Source organism: Biomphalaria glabrata, chromosome 3 (genome assembly GCF_947242115.1).
Source record: "Biomphalaria glabrata chromosome 3, xgBioGlab47.1, whole genome shotgun sequence".
NCBI lineage: Eukaryota > Metazoa > Mollusca > Gastropoda > Planorbidae > Biomphalaria > Biomphalaria glabrata.
The window spans coordinates 6,451,949-6,479,823 of NC_074713.1; the positions used below are offsets into that span (position 1 = coordinate 6,451,949).

Genomic DNA, 27,875 nt, shown 5'->3' on the forward strand with positions numbered 1-27,875 from the left:
TTCTTTGTTTTTATTCAAACTCAATGTTTAGATTTTGTTAGTAAAATGATTATAAGAAATACAAATTAAGATCATTTCAGGCTAATTTGTTGGTTTATTGCACCTTGCCAAGTATATAGGGGTATTTCATACAGAAGAAAGAAGCTTTATTATTACTGCAACAAAATTTCAAAAACAGTCTAAAGAAACAAACAAATATTGCAATAATTGTGCAATGATCCAAACTTTCAAAAGCGATAAAATTAAAAGTGAGGACACATCTGTCCATGGTTGACTTTATTTGCCTGAACTTTAAAATAAGTCTTGAAAGCAGTTTTACTCTTGATATCAAGAACAAAAGGGTGAGGAAAGTCAACTCAGACCCAATCCACAATTTGAATCTTCCAAAAGTTTTGTTGCTAGCAAAAGGCAGTGAAAGTTACACATCTCCAAATGGGTCAAATCATACATCTTGTACTGTTCCATTCTTCAGAAAGTCTTGAATCCACTGATAAGATATGTAGACATGTGCAATCATGATACGAAACATATTCATCATACAATATTGGTTTAACAAGAGCTACCATTCATTGTTCAGGTCAAAATTTGTGAAGGCCTAGAGACAAACATTCTAAGAATGTGTTACTGATAAACAATAGGCCTTTCATTACAGCCTTCTTAACATAATAATGATCAATAAAAAAAAATAGAAATAAATAGTATGAAGAAATACACATGTTTTCTGCACAATTACTAAAACATACAATAGCAAGAAAGAAAACCTCATGAGGAGAAATTATATGGAACATTGTTACAACTTCAGTCTGAGCTTAACTAATTATAACTTATGCCCAAGTCAATGCTATAATTAATGACCAGTATACCTGTGAATAGTTACACCTAAGATTTACTATTTTTGTCTTCCAGAAGGAAATCAGAGTCTATGCAACACCAGTCAGGTAGTTTTCCTTTCTGTAGGTAGACATCTCTAGAGAGGGATTTGGAAGGCAATGTTTCCAGGGCACCCAGCAGAGCTCCTGAAAGACAAATGTATTCAATCTTATACCAGGTACTTCTGAAGAATGAAGAACATTTCTAAAAAAAAAAAAATATTTTTTTTCTTCAATATTTTAAAATGTCTATCAAGCCAAGCTGCATTTATATTATGGAGTTGCTCCAACATAGGCCAGTGTTGTATCCTCTATCAGTAGCTTTAACCTCCACAATTGAATAGGACCAAAAGATGAATTTTGAAATAACATTATCATGAACCATTAAGATTTTAGTTTAAAATGCCTAAAAAAATTTTTTTACTTAAATTAAAAAATATTATTTTACAGCCAGCTAGCCATCCTAGACTTTTAATACATTGATTGTGTGAACACTACTCACCTCCTAACCAAGCAGTGTAATTTTCTTTGGCAGGTGCCTTGTGAAACAAAAACCTTTTAATTCCCAATTGCTGAGCGTAACATGGTTTCTTCAACAAGTGGCTTAACTCCAGCTGTAGCCGATGGTAAAAACCAGGCATCATAGAGGTACCACCAGTGACTAAAATATTGCTGGCCAAGTCTTTTCTTGTATCAATGGGACACTACAAACATGAAAGAAAAAATTGTTATTGCAGTCAATGGCATGGGCTGAAAGGCATGCAAGACAAAACTTGTGGAATATTAGTTTATTTGTATGTGCAGATAATATGCAACAAAATAGATTTCAAAAAACATAGTAGAATGCTCTCAGAAAAAAGTAGACAGACCTGTTTAGAGCAGGATGAAGGAAAAGGGAAATAGGATTTTCACTAGCGCTATCAAAATGATTTTTTTTAAATCTAAATTTGATAGACAACAAAAAAAAAAAACTGGCTTTTTTCTATGGAGACTGGTAGTAATTATTATAGGCAATTTTAGTTGAAGGTTAGGTTAGTCTGTTTAAGGTACAACAGTATGAATTAAGTAGATCATGGAATATGGTAACAATAATTATGTTGACAAGAAGGTAAACACAGTTTGAGGCTCAGACAGGTATGCAGTAGAGATGGAACATAACTGTCTGCAACAATTACAGATATAGGACAGGATCTGGACTGATATCTCCAGACCAAAAAAAATGTAAATAGACATGACAATAAAATCTTCTGAGTAATGCCAATAAATGCAAACATGTGGTTCAGCTTTTTATCCCAAGCTCATCAGACTTAAGCAATGAAAGCATACTGGTACACAACTTAAGCAATGAAAGCATACTGGTACACAACTTAAGCAATGAAAGCATACTGGTACACAACTTAAGCAATGAAAGCATACTGGTACACAACTTAAGCAATGAAAGCATACTGGTACACAATAACAAAAGGAAGAGAAGCACATGAAACAATGAGAAGATAACATCAAGGAAATAAAAAAGTAGAGAAAACTAAGCCAGAATATCACTTGTGGTACTGAAATGATTGAAAAGTTTCAGGGCAAGTAAAGGATGAATGAAAATAAAATAAGCTTGAAAAAAAAAGTTCCTAAAAAAGAAAAAAAACTGTAAAAAAACAAACAAAAAACAAAAATGAAATAGTCTGAGACCCAATAAATGACCCAACACATTTGTCCTTACTGCAACAATAGCATCCATGAGAAGTGTAGCGATGGATGTCTCATCATTGTCTTGTTCAAACAAAACCTCACAAGTATGTTCCCTGAGTAAAGACAAAACATTTTATTCAACAAATAAACAGAACAAATATTCAGGTTTCTCGTTACAGTGATGTTAGTAGATTTATAGCATTTATATTTATTACTATGTGTATATAACTTATTCAAATACATTATAAAAAGTGGAAACAAAAAAAAAAGGGGAGGGGGGTGAGTAGACATAGTTTACTAAGTAATTCTGATCTAGTGGTTGCACGATTGCATATGTTTACTGACAAAATTTAACTAGCGAAAGAATAGAGAGGTCGTTGTGATGGCCACATGACACCCTCGTTAACCATAGGCCACAGAAACGGATGACCTTAATATCATCTGCATTTTGGACCACACTTTCTGAAAGGGAAACTCTAGAAAATAGAAGTCAGACAATGTAACCATCAGCATGTGAATACAAAGTAAGCATAATATAAAATAAAAAGATAACATACATTTAGGTCAGGAAAAAGTATACATACTGGTAAATAAAATCTTCTTAAAATAACTTGCTATTATCAAGTTTGATAAAAAAAAAAAGGAAATCTTAATTTTTTTCTATCATTTATCAAGGCCTGGCTATTCCCCAATGCAACCGGAAACAGCAGATTGGTTGGACCAAGAGCAGACGGAAGCAACAAAGTTGCTAAACTGGAAGGAGTCTTAAGCCCTCTAAAATACGAGAAATGAATGGAGGACTTTCCTGCCTACAAGCCCAGAGAAGAAAACTACCCCACTGGAGAAGGCAATGGCATGCATAGAAAACCCAGAAGGAAAACATAAGGTATGTGTGGTGATGCTGTGGATTTTATCCCATTGTGGTATCTGAGGCAACAAAAGAACTGACAGTTTGGCAAAGCTAGGAACACAAACTTATGAGAGAGCAAGGATTTGTGAATGGAACAAGTCTGAATGGTATGATAGCTGGGACCATTCTAACACAGGACAGGAAGTCTGGAAGTTTCTAAAATGCCTAAACATAAAAGACAAGTGGTGGCAGCTAGACAAAAAGAATCAAAATTTTTTTGGCATGTTTTTGCACCGGACACTACCCAATAGGAGCTTCTACGATTTAAGAGAATCACAATTCCCAGATGATACTACTACATGGAAATCAAACAACAGAACACATCCTGAAGGAGTGCAGGGTGCTCAGAACAAATTCAAAGGTACAACTGGTCTTTTAAACAATAAAACTGGTTAATGTGGAGATCTTGCCCTGTATGAAGACAAGCAAACCATACAGAACACTGCCAGATACCTTGAGCGTGCTACAAGAGAGCATTCTTAGCAAAAGGCGTTAGTGCACGGAGGTTTACAGATCAGCTATCTACAGTTACCTTATTCTTCCACTAATATTGAGCACACTACCGCCATCTATCTGATAGTCTGTGTCAGGAGGAGGTGGTGGCAACTGAAAGAGAAATCACAGACATACACTTATGAAATACAAAATCAACAATGATGTTACAAAAAAAAAAAAAAAGAAAACTTAAAAAAAAATAAACAAATAAAATAAAACTTTAAAAAAAAAAAAAAAAAGAAAACAAAACTTTAAAAAAAAAAAAACTACCTTGTTAGCATGTCCCCCTCGCATGGTGACTTCCTGAATTTGCTGCCCTCGTGAGTATTCAGTCACAAAACAGCAGCATACTGGCAGTATTTAAAAAGAAATGGCATTTTATAATTGAGTCTTATCATATTTTTCATATATTGCTACATTCTTCTCTATCAGGCCTTCTGTAAACACTGCCCAACAACACAACACATCTAAAACAAGACAACAAGAGCTTCAATAAACAAGGTGGCGGTTTATTTACAATTACATCAACAACAGCCAATAAACACAATTGGCTACATTAAACACAACAGAACTGCCTAACTAATCGCTACAAGTCTCTCTAGCTCGTACAGCTACATTTTCGAGGATCACAAGGAACCACAGTCCTTATGCCTTGCTGTTCTGGACTCAACTGTCCTTTTTAAACACTTTGTCTCTTGTCTGTAGAGGCTTTTTGGTCACATGACCATAACATTGGTCATATTGCGTGCATTAGCAGTAATGTCCCTTGTTCAACAGCCCTTGACCTGTGTGATTGGCCTGAATCATGTGTGTCAGTAGGCCGCACACACATTAACCCTTTTAGTCCACCACTAGGGTTATAACAATATCATAACATATATAATAATTCATCAGTCTCTCCCCAAAGCAACACTTTAATAAACAAATCTCTGAATGGTCTGCCCTACCTTTAATATCCTCAAGTAGTTCATCTGTTAAAATATCTTTTTTGGAGGGAGAGAAAGAAAGGTCAATTTATATAAATTATTCATATTAATTTTTACATTATCCTATGGCAAACAAACTAAAAGGGTACCCCGACAAAATAGCGCAAACAAAATATATTTTAGTCATTTTGCAAGCAATACTTTAGATATCGTAAAATATGAATAGACAATATTTTTTGTTTTATTCTTAACATTATTTTTCTGTCATTTTTTAGGAAACACATTAGATATCTTGAAACATAAATATGCAAACAGTAAGAAAAAATTATAATAAGCTATATTGAATAATTTCAAAATATTTCATTTATTTACATGTCAAAAGTTTACTTTGAAAACAGGCAAATATACTTGTCAGATTTATATACACACACAAACTTTAACAAAGTTAAATTGTAGGAAATGTCATGTAGAAATTCAATCACGGCTTGAACGGGGTCACCACTTTTCAAAATCCTATTTTTAGCAAGTTATGCATTTTAAACATTGGTGAAAAAGGGGGAATGATATAAAATGTAAAGTACTCTCGTTCTCTGCAAATATGGCATACTTTCAGATCTATTAAAATTGAAAAAAATAAAGACATCAACAAAAATGATGCCCAAGACATTAAATTACTAATAATCCGGTTCTTTATTACACATCATATAGTCCGCGCTATTTTGTTGGGAAATTTTCTCTCTATTTTGTCAGTGCTATTTTATCACGAAATTTCGGGCTACTTTGTCAGCGCTATTCTCTCGAGTCACCAACTAAAAGTGTGATGATTGATTAGAATATTTCAGATGAAAATTGTCTGCTACCTGGCATACTGGCAACAGGCTGATGTTTTTGTTCAGGGGTGCTCACTGTGCCATGTTCTAACAACTGAGATTTGATGCGACTGAAAATAACAGTTATCAATATTTTATATATTACCTATCACAGGGTAATTTTTGTTTTTAAATAAACATAATTGGCTTTTAAGATTAAATCATATTACTTCATCTTTAGACATTTCTTTAAAAGATTTACCTATGTATAGCTTTACTTGCTAATGGAATGGTTCTCCAACCTTTCAAAATAGGAATCCCTTCATAGACCTTAAATTGTTAAGGAAAATTTTCCTTTAGTATATGGTAATTAAAATTTTCCCCAAAATTTTTATCTAACATCAGGGAAAAAAAAAGGATACAGGAACCACAAAACTCTCCTGATAGCCAACATCCAGTACGAGGCCAGTCTTTGTTCCAAGAGTCATGAGAGACAATAGGTGGCTAGGGGCAAATAAAATGGATGCCACCTGAAATTGGTGTGAAAAAAAAATCAAAAATCTAATCTCTAATGAAGATATAATCAAAGTTTACTTCAATGACAGACAAGGAAACGTTAACTAAATTCACTAACATTACACTAGTAGAAAATAAGATTACAGTTTCATTTAAAAAAAAAAAAGCATGAATGGTGTACCTCAAAATGTTTAAACAGAACCCGAGCTAATGTGTCCCTGAAGTCTGTGGGACAAAGAAGTGATTCAATGACAACGACTCTTCTATCTTTAGGGGTCACAAGTAGATATCTGGACAATACAAGCAATATATGAACTACTTGAAATATACAGACTGATACTAAATTTTACTTTTAAATCATAACAAAATCATCTTTTTTTTTTGTTGTAAAATTATCTTATCATCTCATCTCTGCCTGTGGTCCCTTCTGGGGTATAGGCTACCAACTAGCTTCCTCCAGGCATCCCAGTTCTGGGAGAGTCTCTACAACTGTCCGCTTCCAAATCGCGGCGCCATGTATTCCTGAGCTGTCCCCTCTTCCACTTTCTTTGGGGGTTCCAGGTTAGGGCTTGCCTTGTTATGTTGAATGCAGGCTTGCGAAAGGTGTGACCTTTCCATCTCCAGAGTCTCTGAAAGATATTTACTTCAATGGGCTGCTGCTATGTTCTTTGCCACAGTTCCTCATTTGAGATCTTGTCTGGCCAGCGTATCACAAGAATCTTCCTAAGGCAGGTATTGATGAATACCTGGATTTTTTTCATGGTGGTGATGGTGGTTCTCCATGTCTCTGCTCCATAAAGTAGTATTGGCTTAACAATTTTGTTAAAGAGCCTGAGCTTGGTGGTGGTGCTTATTTCCCTAGATCCCCAGGTGTTCTTAAGCTGATGGAAGGCTGCTCGAGCTTTACCAATGCGGGTTCTGACATCAGCATCTGGTCCTCCATGGTGGTCTAGGATACTGCCGAGATAGGTGAAGCTTTCCGCCTCTTCCAGCAGTTTTAAGAAAATTCTCATAGGTAAAAAAAAATAATTAAAAATTAAATAAACTGTTACTAAACCTGAAATTTCATCTATATATGTATTAAAGTTAATAGCATTTTATTAAGTTGCGACAATACAAATGATTATCAGATTGCTAAGTTGGAATACCCGGAAAATAAATTAATTGCATTTGAGATGCTTTTAGTCGAGTCAAAGACCATGGCTCCTCTTGTTGAGCTTTTCCCCCTGTGGCATTCTTTGCATAGTACCGATACATCACATGTGAAAGTAGGAGGAGGTGGTATTGTATGAGGGTGATGAATTTGTTCTTTAATGTTGAGGAGATCCATAAAAGCAGGTATCTCAATGTTTGTTTCGCCATTAAATAGGAGATGAAAAAATATCATCTAGATAAAAATTCTTGTTCAAGCGTTGTAAATATGTAAATAAGTTAGCACTTGCCTACTGATTAAAGTGTACAGAAGCTCTTTCAAGTGCTCGTACAGTTCATCTGTACTGCTGTAATCCCAGATTTTGGAGGTCTGTGAAAGCAAGAACAGAATAAGATAAGATGCACACATAATCACAGCAGAAAAGAGAATTTATAAAAGTTTTTTTTACTCTTTCCAGACATTGTCTTGTAAGCAGAACATTCAAATCTTAAAACTGTTATATATGAGAGTACTATTGGTACAAGATACATGGGGAGGATTATAATAAAATATGTTTGTTTGTTTGCAAGAATATTTTTAACATTAACAAAAATTAAGTTACATTCAATACGCAGAGATACTTTTAGTCACGGCTCTTCTTGTAGAGCATTTCCCCCTGCGACATTCTCTGCACAGTACTGGTACCTCACACGTGAAAGTAGGAGCAGGACAGTCAATGTATATATATATAATATATAAATATATTCTTATATATTATTACCTTTTGTTCCTAGATCATTAATAATCGTACTAATCCCATTTACAGTTCCCAACATACATTATGCCAGGTACCAATTAAAACAGTAATATCATAAATACAATTATAACTAATGTTTTTATGTAATTAAAACTTTTAAAAGTTGTAAATGGTTTTATTTATTTTTTATTTTCTTTTGCATTAAGTTAGCACCTGTTGGTTCCTTGGATTTTTGGTCTCACTTGGTATAATACAACGAGGTCCAGTGTCCCCAGCCAAGCCACACCTGAATCACAAAATGCTAAAGTAACTAACACAAAAAAAAAATGATGTTTACTTCACAAATTATTCAACATGAGTTACATAAAAATCTTTTTAGTCAATATCTAGACCTATATTTTATTAGTAATAACTACATCTAGATATGTCTACTCTAATTATCTAATATTTTATTAATTTTGTGACCCTGCCATGCACACCGCAATCCAAGTACCCATACAAGTAAACGACTCCTATTTGAGTAAATCTCTAAGGAAGAATCCAAACTTGAAGCAAGTTACTACCTGAATCATCTTTTTGAGGTAACGTCTGTATTTTATAAGATAAGAAACCTCTACTGTTTTGTGGTGAATATGTTTCTTTTGGGGCATTTTTACAAAACGCGCTAAGAAAGTGGCAGTGTTATTGCCCTTCCATGCGACTATGCACACCCCCATCCAAGTAGTGCATTCTGCGCACTTTTAGAGACAAGACTGAGTAGGCATGTTGACATTAAAGAGTTAACGTAGTTCCGCCCAAGTCAAGAGCCCATGAAGAAGCTATATATATATATATTTAATATATACTCAAGACTCAAGGTAGACATTGTTATTGTGTTTGTGAAGTCCCTTGAATAAACGACTGTAGATCTATATGTTGAGTGGCTTCCCATAAATAAGCCTTATCATAAGGTTTATTTATAATAAATGGGAGGCGATAAATAAGTTAATATATTATTACATTGAACACCTAGATCTAGATCTATATTATAGCATATGGACTTAGCCAACCAAAAAATATAGTCTTAACCCTAGGAAGAGGTAAAAAGTAAAGTCATCCTGGTAACATAGAAAAAAACAACAAACTGACTTAAACTTAGACATTTGAAATTCTTTTTTCTTACATAAAAAGACAACTAGATCTATATAGATCTAAATTGCCTAAGACTAAATGGAAGGAAATTGGGTCAGAATCATTGGAAAATGGACAAGCACATTATTTATACAGCACGCTAGTTTCATATTATATCTAACGACTAAATATCAAAATAAAGATTTAATGACCACACAAACAGTGAGTGTCCGAATTCATGTAATGTCCGGATTAAATAGATCTAAAAACTACTCTAGTCAACTCTAGTGACTAGTGAGTGTCTCTAGTGACTAGTCTAAACTAAAACTCTAATTTTAATTAAAAATAGAGACATTATTTAATCATTATTACTAGAGTTTAGATAGATCTATTTAATCTAATTATATCTATTAATTATTATTATTATAATTTTTATAGAGTCTATTTAACTATTAATCTATTTAATCTTATCTAGACATCTAGATTTAGAATTTTAGAACTTTATATAAACTTACTTTGTATAAGCACTTCCAATATCAAGAATAATTATCCTGGGTTCATCCCCTAGAAGGCCTTCAAAATGTGGCATTTTTGTGTAGAAAAAATGATCTAGATCTAGACTCTATAGATAGATCTAGAGTCGTAGACTAGTTCAACCTGTATGTGTTATTAAATTTTCTATCTCCATATAATAATATATTTCGGAAATCAGATCTTTATTATTATTTGCATGTATCACTTCCGGAAAATAAAAAATATCGCGTATTTAAATCTATTTTAGATTTCAGCTCTATTCTATTACAGAAAAGAATATAGATCTAGATGTACATTATTAAAGTCTACATGTAATAAAATGAGTATATGTTTATACTAGCATGGAATCTATGCAGATTTAGTTCTAGAACTCTAGACTCTAGATCAATAATCTATATTATTATTAACATATAATTTTAAAAAATGTTTTAGTCTCTAGAGAACTCAATATTCGATCAAAACATGAAGAAGAAAAAAATATTGTTTGCGAAACTGGTTCCACACTTCCTCAATGTGACGTCATACAGGTGTTATGTGCTCTGGTTTTGGTACACACCTATTTCGTGACCCAGCCTTAGATAAGCTTACTTTTCTTCGGGTCTTCAGACTTTATCGGAATTTTAGCTCATAAAATGGTAATATTTTTATTGGATCTAGACTCTACATTTGGCTAGTAAATCAATGACAATAGCCTGTTTAAATAGGATCTCATCTGTATAATGATATAGTCTAATCTAGAATAATCTATTAGTCTAAGTCGCTAAGTACTACTGAGTCTGAGTCTACTAACTCTAGCAGCTAGCTAGACTCTCTATGCCTAGATCTAGGTCTCTACCACTACCACAATTCACAATACAAGTTACCAGCACTACTACCAGTCTAGCTAGATCGAGATCTTCAGATGATAATCATAATGTATATAATCTATATATAATAAAATATATTATAAAAATATAAAATATAATAATAATCTTCTAATTATACTAATATAGACATTAACACATTATTACTATCATATAGATCATGATTCTAATAATCTACTAAAAATCTACTTTGAGACTAATTACTACTACTAGACTCTACTACTGTACTACTAAGCTACTAACTAGAGTCTAGAGAGTAGAAGAATTACTACATAACTACAACATAATGTCCTCACACCATACCAACATGGCTTTAGAAAATATAGATCATGTGAAACACAACTAATAGGACTAATTGATGATTTTTCAAAAGGTTTAGATAATAGTGAACAAATAGATGCTATCTTACTTGATTTTTCTAAGGCTTTTGACAAAGTTCACCACCATAGTTTGCTTAAAAAATTAAAATATTTCGGCATTAATGGTCCACTGCATCAGTGGATTAAAGATTTTCTGATAGGGAGAGAACAAACTGTAATAATAAATGGCTCTAAATCAACACCGATAACTGTAAACTCAGGTGTACCTCAAGGAACAGTCTTGGGTCCACTACTATTTTTAATTTACATAAATGATTTACCAAATATTGCATTAGTTCAGGAACAAAAGTCAGATTATTTGCAGACAATTGCATAATATATAGAACAATAAAAACAACACAAGACACAGATATTTTATAAAGAGAATTAGATGAATTACAGAAATGGGAATCAAATTGGAGCATGTCTTTCCACCCAGAAAAATGTCAGTTGTTAAGAGTAACAAAAAAACTCAAACAAATTAATTCCACTTATCTTATTCAATGGCAAACCAGTAACACAGACTAAAAACGCAAAAATACCTAGGTGTTATAATAAATGAAAAATTGTCATGGAATCCACATATTGATGAAACTACAAAAAAATCAAACAAAGCATTAGGATTTATTAAAAGAAATTTCTTATCAATTAAGAACATAAAACTAAAATGTTATTTAACCTTGGTTAGGCCAATAATAGAATATGCATCCTCCGTTTGGGACCCCTCAACTCAAGAAAACATTAAAAAACTGGAACAGACACAAAATAGAGCAGTGAGATTCATAACAAACGAATATTCACATTTGACTAGAGTAACACCTTTAGTAAAATCACTAAATTTAGAAAGCCTTCAGGACAGAAGGCTCAAAAGTAAAGTAGCAATCATACATAAAACACTGAATCATAATCTTCAAATACAAAAACAAAATTTAATAAAATACTCTGAAAGACACAAAGATAAAGGCACATTCCTTGTCCCATATGCTAGGACAAATTTGTACAAATACTCCTTCTTCCCTAGTGCTATTAGAGCATGGAATTTGTTGCCTGAGCTAGCCAGGAAAACCAGTGACTAGGCTGAATTTAAGTCATTGGTTAATATGCATGACTAAATGCATGACGCGTAGGACGTAATCATCTTCTTTTTTGAAGTAACGTCTGTATTATATAAGATAAGATACTAGATTCTACTTTTCTAGTCTAGATTATCTAGATCTAGAATTTAGATTAATTCTAGATCTCTAGTAATCTAGTCTAAGTTTAATAGTCTACTAATATCTATGTTTTGAATGTTCTAATCTTATATAATACAGACATTACTTCAAAAAAGAAGATGAAAATGTCCTACGGGTCATGCATCTAGTCATGTATGTTAACCAATGACTTAAATTCTGCCTAGTCACTGGTTTTCCTGCCTGGCTCAGACAACCCATTCCATGCTCTAATACTACTAATAGCACTTCACTAGGGAAGAAGGAGGAGCATTTGTATTTAATTTGTCCTAGCATCTGGAATGAGGAATGTGCCTTTTTTATTCCAATAGCATGGAAGTCTTGAAATTTGTTTAGCATCACAAAAGTCAATAAATCTACCCTTGTGATATATATAGGCTAGGCCTATATGACTTTTAAAGTCATTTTTATCTGATTGACCAATAGAACAAGTGTATTGTTTGAAACCTTTTAAGTTTTTTCCCCCACATATCATCTATTAGATCTATTAAATTCATTTTTCCCTCATACCTTAACATTAATTGTTTATCTGTAACGGAAGATTGGGAGAGTAGTTGTTATTTATAATTCTAATTCAAAACTGAATAAAGAAGGTATAAAAGCTCTTAGTAGTGGTGCTATAACAGTTTTTGAATGGCCTGCAAGTACTCCTATAGTGTATGTGTAGCCCTGTTCTATTCTGTACAATGCCAGACTTCTATTACCACTGATATCTTTTACATTTCTACTATTTCAGTCTAAACATCCATTTAAAAGAGAAGGTAAGAAATTTTCAGTTGAACTTTATAAGCTTTCTAGTCACTTTCCCATTATATAAGTTCAACATTTATTTAGATATCATTACTTTATCATCTTCATTCTCATTCTTATTTCTTTTATGTTCTCATAGTACTATATATATGCATTAAATTATTATGTATTAAGTCTTATCTACCCCACATATACCTCTAGCCAAAATGGTAACATCATACATTCACGCAGCTGATGGTGTCAAAATCACTGGTTCAATACCCTGTTTGAACCAAATATTTTGGAGGTGCAGTGACATATCAGTAAAGCACTTGGCTGCTGAACCGGGGTCTCAGGTTCGAATTCTGGTGAAGACTGGAATGTTTAATTTCGGGATCTTTAAGGCGCCTCTTGAGTCCATCCGGCTCTAATGGGTAAAGTAAAGGGGGTTGGTTGTTGTGCTGGCCACTTAACACCCTTGTTAACCGTGGGCCACAGAAACAGATGACCTTTACATCTTCTGCTCTATAGATTGCAAGGTCTAATATATTTTGAGTTTTTTAGTTAACAAAGATGCATTAACTAAAGAGCAGTAAGTTTGATGAATTTGAAATTATTTGGCTACCAAACTATTTCCCACTCCATCATTTGGTTTTGTTAACTATTCAAGATTTAATCAAATCTATACTTTTAAAAAAAAAAATGTTACACGACAGATGATAATAATATATTTCTGCCCTATATTTGTAATATTAGTTGTCTACAATGAAACAGTATGTTCACACAGAAGTAACTTTCTATCCAATTTAATTATAAAGTTGTAATTGTAATGTAGATTTATTTGTACAATTTAAGATTTTCTATACAATCTAAGTCTCTATTTTGTTTCTAACAGAGCTGCAAGAGGCTTTCACTATGAACTGTTCTGCTGAAAACACCATTCCCCCCAGCAAGCTAGGTGTTGTCATTAGATCAATAGGGCGTGCCCCAACAGAAGCTCAGTTACAAACTCTTTGCCGGGAATTTGAAAGTAAAGGTAATCAATCACCTTTGTCATCATGGTAATTCTTATAAAAAAAATTTTTTTAAAGATATTCTATTTCAGGTGTCTGTATTTAATAGCTTAGTAATTTTTACATTAATAAACAGATCAATAAACTCATTCATAGTTTTTTGTGTAAATGGAGTGTTGGGATGGTACAACTTGTCAGCAGAAGTGTGCTTAACAACAATTCATGATGTATGTCATTGCTGTTTGACATTCTGCATGATGCAATCTCTTTATAAATTGTGTTTGAACCAAATATTTATATTTATATTTGTTTTAAGATTCTTAAGATTCTATTAGTTTGTTTGTTCCTTCAGAATTAAAGATTATTTACTTCCTTGTCAAAACCTCCTGCTGGCTGACAGGGTATGGGAGTGGGCATTGTTGAACCCACGACCATCGTTAAGTCTGAACGACAGTCCTGCGCACAAATCGCACAACCAGGCAGCCATCATTAGTTAAGATTGCAAATCTGTCAGTTTATTAATTCAAGACAGTGTCTAGCAATACAAAAAAAAATATTTTTTTATTAGTACCAAAAATGCTTTAAACAAATTTTAAATATTGTTAGCTTTTGAATTGTTTCCCCCAGGAGTCAGAGCCTTGAACTTCCAGCAAGTAGAAGCTATAATTACCAAGTATGAATTTGCTCCAGAAACACCAGATGCCTTACGAGATGCTTTCAGGTAGGTTATTTAAACTTTCAGAAGTCTCTTTGTTCAAATACTTTGGCAAGTGTTTCATGTCTTAATATTTTAATTTTATAATCTGAAATTTGGACTAAATATTGAGCATCAACCTTTTTTTTTTTTTTACAGAATATTTGATAAAGATGGGAATGGCTTAATCAGTGCGAGTGAGATTCGCCACATTCTTTGCAACTTGGGAGAAAAATTGACTGATGAAGAAGTGGATGAAATGATCAGAGAGGCAGATCTTACAGGGGACGGACAGATTAACTTTGAAGGTGAGAATACTACTGGTGTTGTTGGCAGTCCGTCCACACTAATTAGGTATCCAATGAGCATAGGCTATGAAAGGATAGGAATTAAAGGGCCTTAGAAGGTTTATAATGACATATCTTAATATCATTTTTAATGCACCTTTAACCATGTCTAGAAAGTACCTATTAAAATTATTGCATATATGTTTTTCAAGTACAATGAAAATCTTGAACTAAAATTGAATCACAACTAATGATTGATGGTGTACTTATTTGTCTCACTCATTGCTTCACAGAGTTTGTGAGGATCTTGGAAGCTGGGCTGTGAGCTCATCACCCAAACTGTTGCCATGGTCACCTCTACATTCCTGCATTTCTTTGTTCTCAACTGTAACTTACAAACTGCCAGACTTGCAAATTATTTACCCAGTGCAAATAATTGAGAGATGTTTCAATATGTATTTGGTTTGTTTTTAACACATAGCAGCTTAGAATGAAAAGATTCCAAACATCAATTTAAAAAAAAAAAAAAAAGAAATATTCCAAAGTTTAAATCAAGCATTTACTAGAAATCGAAAAGATTTAAATTTGTTCACATTTTTATTGCAGTAAATTTTTTATGTTTTTTTATCAGCAGGCTATTTATATATATTTATATATATATATATATATAGGAAATATTTGTTGTACGAAAAACTTTTCTTAATCACTATATCACTTTTTTTTTTCATATATTGCATATATATTTTCTTTTCATAGTTTCTCTATGTTTTCTAATACCATTTCTAATAGTCTATTCAAATATAAACTATCCAATTTTTGTGATATAAATATCTAAATAAATTATTTTGCCACCATCTTCATGTTTAAGAATTTTGGTGTATTAGGTTAGTAATGTCTTCCTGGATATATTTTCAGTTATTTTTGTTTCAATATCAACATTTTAATGAGTTATGGTTTGGTAATATTTTTTTTAGTGGTAAGATTTTTTTGCATACTGCTTTCAATTACTGCTTTCAAATGTGTGTAACTTAGAAATGAAGTGATTACATTTTTTGTAAGGGACTGTATAAGTTGATTTTATAGAACCAATACAAATTTGAATTTGTAATTATATTTTAATATATTAAAATTATGAACAAAATTTGACTTTGATTTTTATTATTAGCTTAGTTCTAAAACTACAGAAATCAATGACAATGTAACTTTTAAAAAAATAAATATATCTTTTATTTTTTTTTTTTTTTTTATAAAAACAAAAGTTGTGTATGTTATTATTCAACAATCACATTTCATGGCATAAAGTCACACAATGTCAAGGCTACATGTAAGAGACGATTACAATAATAAAATATTTCACTCTTTATAGACAAATTTTTGGAATGGCACTGACTAGAAACATAAAAGTTTGATTCACTTTAGACAACGTTAATTGCATTTCAACATTGTATGGCACCTTGGTGACCGAACTAATCATTAGTCTTAGAGTATTTGTAAGTGTGTACTTTGTTCTCTAAACTAGTCCAGCCTGTGATGCCATGGAGTAAAATACTGAGTCCACCCTAGAAAGAAGATTTTTGGGAGAATCAAACTCAACCACTTGACCATCATCTAACACCATGATCCTGAGGAAATAAATAATTGAATTTAAGCACTCTGATTAATTATCATGCATGTTAATATTAGAAATTGTTAAGTCCTGATGATAATTTATGGATGTCTTCATGTACAGAAGTTTTACTAGACTTTTTATTTTAAAGAGTAAGGACCTGTACTGTAACACTAAATTTAATAAAATAAAATATCATAAACGGTCTACGAATTACAACGTTTTGGATGTTCCTTCAAATTTCAAGACCAACTTGACCATAGAATGACAGTCCAGAGTGCATATCACATGACCAGGCAGCCAAATAACAATTAGGGATTACTTTAGTTGTATAGATATGCCTGAATTGCAGTTTCACACCACGCTACTTGAAGTCATGAGATCTGTCATGCTCAGAATTTTTTGTACAAAATATATCTAGATTTTTGTATAAACTATAAATTAAAAGACAAGATAAGAGCTGTGCATATTGAGAGAGAAATTAGGTATAAATACCATCCAGAGGATTCTCTAGTCTATCAGCAAGCACTAAGTAAGCTGGACACTAGATGGTTGGGCATGTGTTCAAAATATCTGCCAAACAGCAATTAAAAGACCTGATTAATTCATAAAAGTGTTGCAATTGCGGATAGAAAAACATCTAAAAGTCACAATCAAAATGTTGCAGCATTCACTAAGGATCATGGGTGATGCCTCGTATCACAGTGCGCTAAGAGAAGGTTTCTACTAAATCCAGAGAATCAGATGAGGCATATTCTAACTATAAAATAAAGCAGAAGTGCCAAAGAACCAATTCTTATGTGTCAAGGCAGAACCCCTCATAACTCTAATCTGACTTGTATATTGAGCTTAATGTCACGAGGTACATTCATTTACATAGAAGCCGTTACCTGTCATAGTCCAACACTGTTTTGAGTCTGTGTGCTATGGTCAGGACAGTACAGCCAACAAATTCCTCTCTTATACATGTCTGAATGAATTCATCTGTCTCCATGTCAACAGCTGCAGTGGCCTCATCCAGAATAAATATTTTAGATTTCCTCAGCAGAGTCCTTGCCAAACAAATCAACTGGCGTTGGCCCACACTGTGTTGGAATATTTAATAATAGATGAAACTTGATGAGTCTCCAAAGCTAAACATAAAGGTCCTATTATAATTATTTGAATATTATGGATGGTTTGTGTGCTGTCTGTTGTTCTAGCATGCTGATTATGGAATGGTTTGTGTGCTGTCTGTTGTTCAAGCATGCTGAATATGGAATGGTTTGTGTGCTGTCTGTTGTTCAAGCATGCTGATTATGGAATGGTTTGAAAATGTTAACTAAAATTTTTGGCTGCTATACATACAACTTTATTTCAAATTCTATTTTCTTTAAATTTTATCATTTACTTAAATAAAAACTTTTAAAGAGAGATAGGAAAACAGAAATGCAAACATTATTCATATGTGTTTTTTTTTTTAGTCTTTTTTTCAATTTCATTTTAGGTTTTTAAATGTACTTTTTGCTCCGTTATTTTATACGTGTAAATTAAATTCTTTTCAACTACTTCTATATAACAAAACAACAAAAAACCAAACAGGTAATGAAAAGTTTGAAATAACACAAAATACATTAAAAAATTTATTAAAAATGTAAAACACAGTTGAGGTGAACTAGAACTGATAGATGCTGTTTACTTGGTTTGCTATAGTGAAAAGAAAGCAATAGAACACAAACAAGGCACTTACTTTGAAAGATATTTGTCTACAGCCTATAACATTAGGAAACATAAATGTTTGCAATATTCAAGAGACAATTTACCACTTATTTGTCTTTTTTAAAATATTACAATATCAATTAAAACCAATAAGTATTCACCAATTTCTAGATTATTTATAAATAAGATAGGCCAGTTTCAGTCATTGGAAAACTATTGCCCATATTGTGGATGGATGAGATCCTGGGCATTGGCTATGGTTGGAACATTGTCACCCATTAAGTAGTTCCACAGCTGTTGGGTCCAAAGTAATAGCTGAATAGCAAACAGCTGATACAGTTTGGTATTAGCAGCATTGCAGGTTCTCCCAGATTTTTCCTCAGGGTTGAGGAAGCCTTACCCTTGTATAGCTGCAAGGCAGCAAGTTTTGGATTCAAATTTTTTCCTTCACCTAGGTTGATAGCTAAGCTAGAGTAATGAGACCCTCATACTGGTTTAGGTGCCAGATATTTGCCTAGACCCCTTTTCATGTCAGCGTTGACAGTTGTGATGAACTCAATATCTGAGCCACACGTGAAGGCCAGAAGTTGGACTGGTTGTCAGAGTCTATTTGAGCCGCATGCTAATGGAAGCATTTTATAGGTCGTGGCAATAACAACCTTACAGAACCAATTAATGTTACACCATGTCAGGAAGCAATGAATCTTACCTAAGATTGTGACCACCTTCCCCAACTTTATAATCTAAAGTATTAGGAAGACCTTCAATAAAGTTTTTCAAACGAGCATTTTCCAAGACTTTCCATAGTTCTAAGTCTGACTTTTCACTAAAGGGGTCAAGGTTCATGCGAATACTGCCATCAAATAGAACCGGATCCTGTAAAAAAACAACAATGAAATGAAATATTTTTTTGCTAAGCACCTAGGACAGCACATAAACTTTCTTCCAAATACCACACCCCAACCAATAATTTTAGTGACAAAAGAGATTCAGTACTCCTCGTGTTTGTACAGAAAAAAAAGGAATTATACAAAGCTTTTTTATAACTATATTATTCCAGTAATTGTGATTAGTCAATATCTTTTCCTATTGTAAATATCTTTTCCTAATGAAAATATCTTTTCCTAATGAAAATATCTTTTCCTAATGTCAATATCTTTTCCTAATGTAAATATCTTTTCCTAATGAAAATATCTTTTCCTAATGTAAATATCTTTTCCTAATGAAAATATCTTTTCCTAATGAAAATATCTTTTCCTAATGTAAATATCTTTTCCTAATGAAAATATCTTTTCCTAATGTCAATATCTTTTCCTAATGTCAATATCTTTTCCTATTGTAAATATCTTTTCCTAATGTAAGTATCTTTTCCTAATGTAGTATGTGTATAACAGCTTAATAAAATCTTAGTAAAATTCTACATGGTTCTTTCACAACCTACTACAAATTTTTATTTAAAAAATTAGAACCTGAGGCAGAATAGTTAACTTCTTTCTAAGAGTGTGCAGACCAAGGGAAGATATATCTACTCCATCAATCAAGATTTTTCCTTCTGCTGCTTCGATGAGGCGAAACAAAGATAACATCATGGAGGACTTACCTGCCCCTGTTCTTCCCACAATTCCTACCTTAAAGAAAAAATAATAAAAAATGTATAAAACTGGTGGAATAGTATTAATAATTCTGAGTCGTGACCAATCTTTATTACATCAAAGCGACAAGACAACAACTAAAAATTGTTCTAAAAAATGTTTCTACTCAAAGTTGTAATTTATACAGAAAGCCTCCAAAATTGAGTCTACTTATGAAGAAGAATGTCATGGCTTTATAATGAGTCTACTTATGAAGAAGAATGTCATGGCTTTATATTGAGTCTACTTATGAAAAAGAATGTCATGGCCTTATAGTGTTAGAATGAGCCACTTCCATGTTGTACTAACCTTTTCACCTCCATGTATAACACAACTCAAATTTTTCAGTACTAGACTAAGTCCACTTCTATATCTGGTACCATAATTGATAAATTCTATAGTACCAACAATTGGCCACAGATCATCAACACTACCAACTTCCCATGCAGCCTGAAATTTTATGTACAAAAATATGTCATTTTTATTTTGAACCCATTCAATACATATAGAAACAGAGGATGTTAATGTACTAATGAATTTCTAAATGGGATATGTGCATTAGATATTTTAGATATGAATAAATGGAGTATGAAAGCGAAGTATACAAACACAAGAGTGTGCACCTCACTTTGAAGCTTGGTGTATTCCATGATACGTTCCAGTGAGATGATGTGGTTTTCAAGATTTCCAAAAGTTATGGTCAGCACATTCATGTCATTACTCACCTGAAAGTTCAAATGACAAAATTTTGTTATCATGTCAAACAGAGCTTAAAGACTATTTCAAATACTTGTCATCATCTATGTAGTTTAGCCATAAGGTGAAGACTATTGTAATATCTTTGCCTACTACTGAGAAATAATTATTTTCTTAATTCCCTCTGAGAAATTCAATTCATTTAATAATTTATGTTTTAATTTTCTGTTTGAAAACATGTATAGGTAACACAATGATTGTAAGCCAATATTAAACATTATTATATTTTTTATGTACCAACCAAGGTGAGATGTTTCAGACCAATATTTTGATTCTAAAGCTCAAAAGGTTAAACTGCTGAGCACCAATGGCTGTAATCTTACTTTTGTTAAATTATGTTGTTGGCATATATCTACCAAAATTTATAGTATATTAACTCTTTCACTCCCAATTTAATGAGGCCAACGTTGATTTAACCCACATTAAACTAAATTGATTTTGGATTTATAAACTCGAATTTGTGTTGTGTAAAAAAGAGCATGCATTCTCCTATAATTCAATACCAAATATAACATTTTCTGATAACAAAAAAAAAAATTATTGAAGTTTAATCATAACAGGATAGTGAAATACAAATGAGCAAAATGAATAATACTATCAAAACGAGGAAAATAATTAAGAAGAGAAAGAGTTAAGGGCTACTTTTTGCCATCCAAATAAAAATCATTAAAAACTTTTTAAGAAGATAAAAACATAAATGCTTTTACTTTTAACATCTTACCCTTAGAGCATATGTGATAGCCAGCCCAACCAGGCCAGGTGACAGATCATTTCTATATACAACAGCAAATATGGTAGCTGCTGTTGATATGACACAGCTAACTAGGCCTAGGCGTGCTTCTAGCCACCTGTATAACATCACAGATCAGAAATATTGTGAACTAATCTTAGCTAAATGTATACACCAATCATGCTTTCAAGTATAAGAAAAATTTTTAAATATTTAAACATTAACAAAATCTTCTTAATTATAATGTGAGTTAAATTTTAATATATATATATTTTTTTTTTTGGGAATGCTAATAAAAACTAATTAAACTTTTTACCTGTTTAAACCTTTATATGCTAGGTAGGATTGCTGGAAAGTGTCCACTTTTTTCAAAGAGTCAGCAATAAACTGATCTTGTGCCTGATAGGCTCTGATCACACTAACTCCAGAAAGTGTTTCACTAAAGTGTGAATAAATAGGTGATCTGTTATTTGAATTGATGCGCCGAATCTGGCAAGATGATCTGATGTAAAGTTGCTGTGAAAAGTCAGTTTATGAATACTGTATTAAAATGTTCATAGTATCAGTGAATGTATCTGCAAAGTTTTATTCTAATTAACAGGTTCTTTATTGAAGATATCAAATATTGGTAATGATAAGTGATTCCTTGGGTAATATTGTTGGTTTATACTATTCCCCAACAGAACCTGTCCATTCAAAAAAATGTGGAATAATCAAAATAACCAAATTTGATGTAACTGATGTTTAAGAGGAAATGTTTCTATTTTGCATGAATCTTTTATCATTTTCTGTAACATGTAGATTTTTTAACATTAAAAAAAAAGGAATTAAAACGTTTTCATACGAGTCATAAACTAAATATTATTTGGTTCCTTATTTTTATCTTATATTATATATTACAGACATTACTTCAAAAAAAAAAGTTTGTGAATTCATTCTTTAACAGCAGCCATTCAGTAATGTCATCCATTTTAAACTCAATATTACCATCTTATGTTATGGTACAGTTGAATATTATTTCATTAAAATATTGATATCAAAAATTTTATATTTATAAGTTGATTTCATAGACACATATTTACCAGAATGAAATGAACTAGACATTCGGAATGATGTCATATTCTCAAGAGTGCACTGTTTGGCTTAGTTCCCCTTTCAGACCTTGTGGTCTATAGGGCAGATGATGTAAAGGTCATCTGTTTCTGTGGCATACGTTTAATGAGGATGTCATGTGTCACTTTTCCCCAACTAATGTCAGGTACCCATTAGAGGTCAGAGGTGCCCAAAGATCCCGAAATTAAAAATCCCAGACTTCACCAGGATTCGAAACTGGGACCCGGAAGCCAAGCGCTTTATGCTCAGCCACCATGCCTCCTGCTGTTTGGCTTAGAGTATAACATTCTCTTGAGTCTGATTGCACTTCTCATAAATAATACTTTAAAATTAACATCATGGTGGCTAAAAGTTGAATTGTAAAATGCTTGGCAACTGAACTGAAAATCTTGAGTACAAAACATCCTGAGGCCAGAGTTTTTAAATACAGAACTGAATGATATCATTCAGCTTTGATGAGAAGCTGACACGTTATTGTTACGTGCGCATCTTAGTGTGAATGTGAAATGGTGCGATTGCGTGTTGAAAGAAAGGAAGAACCGAAATGGAGGAATATGAACAAGAAAGTGTTTTCAGTGTTAATAAAGATTAAAGTATTTATAAACTGTGATTTGTCGTTTACAAGTCTAAAGAGTCTCATCCAATATGAAAACGTAACAAGTGGCGCCCAACGCAAAGGTAAAATCCACGTATCCCTCTATTCACAGGGGATCTCCTGTCAGCAGACAGTAGAGATAGTAAAGTCTAGATCTAGAGACAGGAGAACATTCGATTCGATATTATTAGTAATAGACTATGGCGGACAGGGCCGAGGTAGCAGCGTTGAAGGAAGAGGGAAGGTTGTTGGAGCTTGAAGGGGCAGAACTAAGAAAATACGTACAAGAAAGGTTGATGGAGAGGGAGAGATTAGCGATGGAAAGAGAAAAAGAAAAGGAGAGATTAGCGATGGAAAGAGAAAAAGAAAAGGAGAGATTAGCGATGGAAAGAGAAAAAGAAAAGGAGAGATTAGCGATGGAAAGAGACAAAGAAAAGGAGAGATTAGATAAGGAGGACAAAAGAGAAAGAGAAAAAGAAAAGGAGAGATTAGATAAGGAGGACAAAAGAGAAAGAGAAAAGGATAAGGAGATAGTAGCAATTGAAAGGGAAAAGAAAAATGAATTAGTCGCCATTGAAAGAGAAAGATTAGCGTTTGAAAAGGAGACAGCAGAGAAAAAGTTAAAAACAGACCAAGGAAAAGAGAATGATAAAAGAAAGAGTGACTCTACAGGGAATAAACTGGCAAAATATAAAGGTTTGATATTCAATTAAGACAAAATGGACATAGACATTTTTTTGAAGAAGTTCGAAATAGAAATGAGAGAACTGGAGTACCCTGAAGACAAATGGACATTCTTATTGTCGAGATCATTTACAGCGGAGGTGCCTTCAAAAATATGTATGAACCAGGGTAACTACAGCATTGTGAAAGAACAACTACTTCGAACTTTCGGGAAAACAGAAGCTTTCTATCGCCAACAGTTTGTTAATTGTGAGATAGAACCAGAGGATGACCCGCAGACCTTCTTGGACAAAATGAGCAGCCATTTCGATAACTGGATAGAAACCGCTGAGGTAGAAAAAACCTTTGACAGTCTTAAGACATTTCTCATGCTGGACAAAGTGATGTACGAGTGTCAGGAGGAATTAAAAATATTTCTGTTGGAGAGGAAACCGAAATCCATAGAAGACATAGTAAGACTGATAAGGGCTTATAAAGTGGCACATGCCGAGAAGAAATTATCTAGAGGCAGTGATATAGAAGAAATAGTTGCCTTTAACAGAACATGTGAGACACAGAATAACTCTCACAGAATGGAGACACATGATAGACAGTATAGAAGTGGTACATATGAAAGACAAAATGATAGCCGCAACGGAAGATATCAAGGAAACAGACAGGAAAGAAAGGACTGGGAGAAAGGTAGAATAGAGCAAGGTTTATCATTGTCATCTGATACTGGAACATTGGAGATTTTTCAGACATTCGTAGGGAACAAGGCAGCCAAGACCATCAGGGATACTGGGAGCACTATTATTGGAGTGAATAAGAATTTAGTGGAAGACCATGAATATACAGGCGAATCTAGGAAGTGTGTTATGTTTAATGGGAATATTGTACAATTACCCATTGCTAAAGTTAGTATAGACACACCATATTTTAAGGGGACAGTGGAAGCTTGTGTTGTAGATCAGGGTGAGATAGATTTAATTATTGGGAATATTCATGGGGTGAAAATATGTTCAGTAAGGGAGATTGAGAATTGGAAGAAATATTATGGGATAAAGTCTATGCGAGGTAGAAATGGGGATGTGGAAGAAGACATAAGATCTCATACATCAGATGACATGGGTAGCAGAGAGCACAAGAAGAAAGAATTAACAGATAAGGTAGAAAGCAATGCAATAGGAATGGGTCCAAATCAAAGTAAAGTAAGGCAATCAGTGGTACAGGGAAAGCGATTTAAACCCACATATAGACTTTAAACCCACATATAGACGTACAAGTCCATACATCTTATGCTTTAATTGTGGGAGAAGGGGGCATATTAGAAGACAGTGTCAACAGTTAATTAGAATTAAGGATTCAAGGTACAATAGTGAAGAGGCGTATACGAGAAAAGAGAGGGATATTAGCAGCCTAGAAAACAGTACAGCTAGATCATTAGGTAGTAGGATCACAATGGGACATCATTGCAAAGGAGGGAAGCGGAAAGGATGGCATGTCAATAATGTTAGAATTATATAGATATGATTAGAAAAAGTAGGAATGATGGACACTAATTATTGTTCTATTCTACAATGAATAAATATATGTGTAATGAATTGAATATTGTTGTTACAATATGCATGGAGCAAGATAGACTTTGTTTGTTAACTATTTGATTGCGACTGGAATGATGGTGTTTTGTACAGGCATACAATTATGAGTGGGGAGTTGTATTAATAGAAATATGATTACTTGTAGATATATGTTAACAGAAGTGGTTTCAATTGCTCATAATAACAGTTATTATTGTGATGAATATAATTGTTATTCCATGTTGGAATTGTATTGGTATTAACATGACATTGTGTTTGATTTTGTTTAGTTATTACATTATGGTTTTATATGTTACCGATTTTTTTTAACTTGGAATAGTCTGATAATATATTCAGTGATTTGTATTTTGGACGTTCGATGTGCATCGAACTTGTTAAACAAGGGGGGTGTTACGTGCGCATCTTAGTGTGAATGTGAAATGGTGCGATTGCGTGTTGAAAGAAAGGAAGAACCAAAATGGAGGAATATGAACAAGAAAGTGTTTTCAGTGTTAATAAAGATTAAAGTATTTATAAACTGTGATTTGTCGTTTACATGTCTAAAGAGTCTCATCCAATATGAAAACGTAACAGTTATATAATGTTTTTACTGGCTAGAAGACATCCTCATTAAGTAATGACCTAGAACCAAGTATAATTTAGATCTCCACCAAGGTCTTGAAGACTACTTACTTGTATATTTGAGTATGAACAGAACACTTACCAGAACAAAATATAGAATCACAATAATGGGAGCCACCACTGAGAGAAAGACTGGCATGGTATAGCTGATCACTATCAGTGTGCTAAAACATTTCAACAGGTTGTCCAAGCAGGTCTCTATCTCTATAAAAATGTGGCTGTCCACACTGTAAATGTCTTGACTGAAGCGATTCAGTATACGGCCAATGGGTGTAGTATCAAAGAAGCTCATTGGGGCATGCATAACACCAGACAGGAGGTTGTCATGAAATGTTCTGGCTGCCCTCATGTGTCCCATTTGAAATATCACAGCATATGTCACATCAAAGAGAGCTAATATAAACAAAATATATTTCCAAGTTTTTAGTAACTTTATTATGATATTTAATGCATTTAGGAATATATTTTTATGAGAAAAATGTACAAGATATGATCATTTTTGGAATATTTGATAAATGTTTTGTTAACCATATAGCACATATAACAATAAGAGTTAAAATAGAAAGTTTCACTTTAGATTGTACTAGACATACCGATACCATTATTTAAATGAGATGATGTCAAATTTTGACTTTTTTTTCTCATTAACAAGTACCACAATTTAGTCTCATGAAGAGTTGCATTTGTTTTAAAATAATTTAGATATAATTGTTTCAAATAATGTTCAGAGCTTTTCTAAGTCTATCTATGATATGTATCAATTTAAGAGCTCCTTCACGGAGTTATCTCAAATAATGACCTCATCATCAAATGGATGTGGACAGACTGGCTTTCGGATGTATTACTGTATATTTTTAAGTATATAGTTTTGATTTTAAGGTGAACTTCAAGCAGTGTTTAGAAATTTTTTGTTGCAAGTTTGTTTGAGAGACCTGAAGGGAAATAGTGCTGACCAGGTAAAAATGTAAAAGCCTAAATAAAGCACATTGACCAACTAATTAAATTTTAGCCAACAGATGTCAGGTAACTAAAAAAGCTGACTGGACTCAATAAAGTCCTCAAATCATGAGTAAAAAAGATCAAAGAACTTAACTTAGCATTCTTGAACCACCATGTCCTAATGTTGCTCTGTAATTATTGTAATATTTCCGAAACAAAAATAAATAAAAATATGTGTGTCTTGATCATTAACAAGTTGTTTTTTTCTTATTCTTGTATTCCTATCAAGCCACTGAATATGTTTACACAAGCTTATGTTTAGAGAAACAATTGGCAGGTTATAAGATAAATAGTTGTAAATGGCTGTGGATTATATAATAATGTCAATAAGGTTACTTAAAATAGTTTAAGAAACATTTACATTTACCAAATTTAGAGAACAGAGAATGTTTGAATCATTATCTCATCCTTTCAGCCATCTCATCCTTTCATTCATCTCATTCTTTCAGCCATCTCGAATCATCCTTTCAGCCATTTCATCCTTTTAGCCATCTCATCCTTTCAGCCATCTCATTTGTTCAACCATCTCATCCTTTCAGCCATCTCTTCATCCTTTCAGCCATTTCATCCTTTCAGCCATCTCATCCTTTCGGCCATCTCATCCTTTCGGCCATCTCATCCTTTCAGCCATCTCATCCTTTCAGTCATCTCATTCTTTCAGTCATTTCATCCTTTCAGCCATCTCATCCTTTCAGCCATCTCATCCTTTCAGCCATCTCATCCTTTCAGCCTTCAGCCATCTCATCCTTTCAGCCATCTCATCCTTTCGGCCATCTCATCCTTTCAGCCATCTCATCCTTTCAGTCATCTCATTCTTTCAGTCATTTCATCCTTTCAGCCATTTCATCCTTTCAGCCATCTCATCCTTTCAGCCTTCAGCCATCTCATCCTTTCAGCCATCTCATCCTTTCAGTCATCTCATCCTTTAAGTCATCTCATTCTTT

General features: G+C 33.1%; 3 protein-coding genes across 10 annotated transcripts in view; 1 reads left to right on the plus strand and 2 right to left on the minus strand.

The window, feature by feature from the left end:
* Positions 1–74: 74 nt before the first annotated feature.
* On the minus strand, positions 75–9,944 carry LOC106055348 (actin-related protein 10-like). 2 transcript variants are annotated; one of them, XM_013211566.2, is made up of 14 exons: positions 9,723–9,944; positions 8,311–8,383; positions 7,651–7,730; positions 6,390–6,498; positions 6,115–6,222; positions 5,955–6,022; positions 5,744–5,823; positions 4,905–4,940; positions 4,228–4,307; positions 3,995–4,068; positions 2,584–2,665; positions 1,372–1,573; positions 864–1,016; positions 75–487 (listed from the first exon to the last, which is right to left on the minus strand). In XM_013211566.2, exons 1-13 carry the CDS (start codon positions 9,794–9,796, stop codon positions 880–882), a joined length of 1,203 nt encoding a protein of 400 aa, XP_013067020.2. In that variant the 5' UTR covers positions 9,797–9,944; the 3' UTR covers positions 75–487; positions 864–879. The 2 variants fall into 2 exon arrangements, with proteins under 2 accessions (XP_013067020.2, XP_013067019.2); XM_013211565.2 differs by having other exon boundaries at positions 75–1,016; positions 9,723–9,943.
* Positions 9,945–10,230: 286 nt separating this feature from the next.
* LOC106055349 (uncharacterized) lies at positions 10,231–16,157 on the plus strand. Its single transcript, XM_056023068.1, has 6 exons — positions 10,231–10,376; positions 12,932–12,956; positions 13,820–13,960; positions 14,565–14,658; positions 14,791–14,939; positions 15,212–16,157. The coding sequence occupies exons 1-6, from the start codon at positions 10,374–10,376 to the stop codon at positions 15,241–15,243; spliced, it is 444 nt and encodes a 147-aa protein (XP_055879043.1). The 5' UTR covers positions 10,231–10,373; the 3' UTR covers positions 15,244–16,157.
* The window catches only part of LOC106055334 (multidrug resistance-associated protein 1-like), a 40,082-nt gene continuing 28,040 nt past the window's right edge, over positions 15,834–27,875 (minus strand). For 6 of the 7 annotated variants that reach the window (XM_056023052.1, XM_056023055.1, XM_056023057.1 and 3 more), the window contains exons 24-32: positions 26,015–26,325; positions 21,656–21,855; positions 21,331–21,457; positions 20,477–20,578; positions 20,163–20,303; positions 19,692–19,850; positions 18,932–19,098; positions 17,415–17,609; positions 15,834–16,540 (exon numbers count right to left, since the gene is read on the minus strand). In XM_056023052.1, coding sequence (XP_055879027.1) covers positions 16,429–16,540; positions 17,415–17,609; positions 18,932–19,098; positions 19,692–19,850; positions 20,163–20,303; positions 20,477–20,578; positions 21,331–21,457; positions 21,656–21,855; positions 26,015–26,325 — 1,514 coding nt within the window. In that variant the 3' untranslated portion in view covers positions 15,834–16,428. Of the gene's footprint in view, positions 16,541–17,414; positions 17,610–18,931; positions 19,099–19,691; positions 19,851–20,162; positions 20,304–20,476; positions 20,579–21,330; positions 21,458–21,655; positions 21,856–26,014; positions 26,326–27,875 lie in introns of those variants that run through there. The other variant, XR_008776888.1, reaches the window with a different exon arrangement.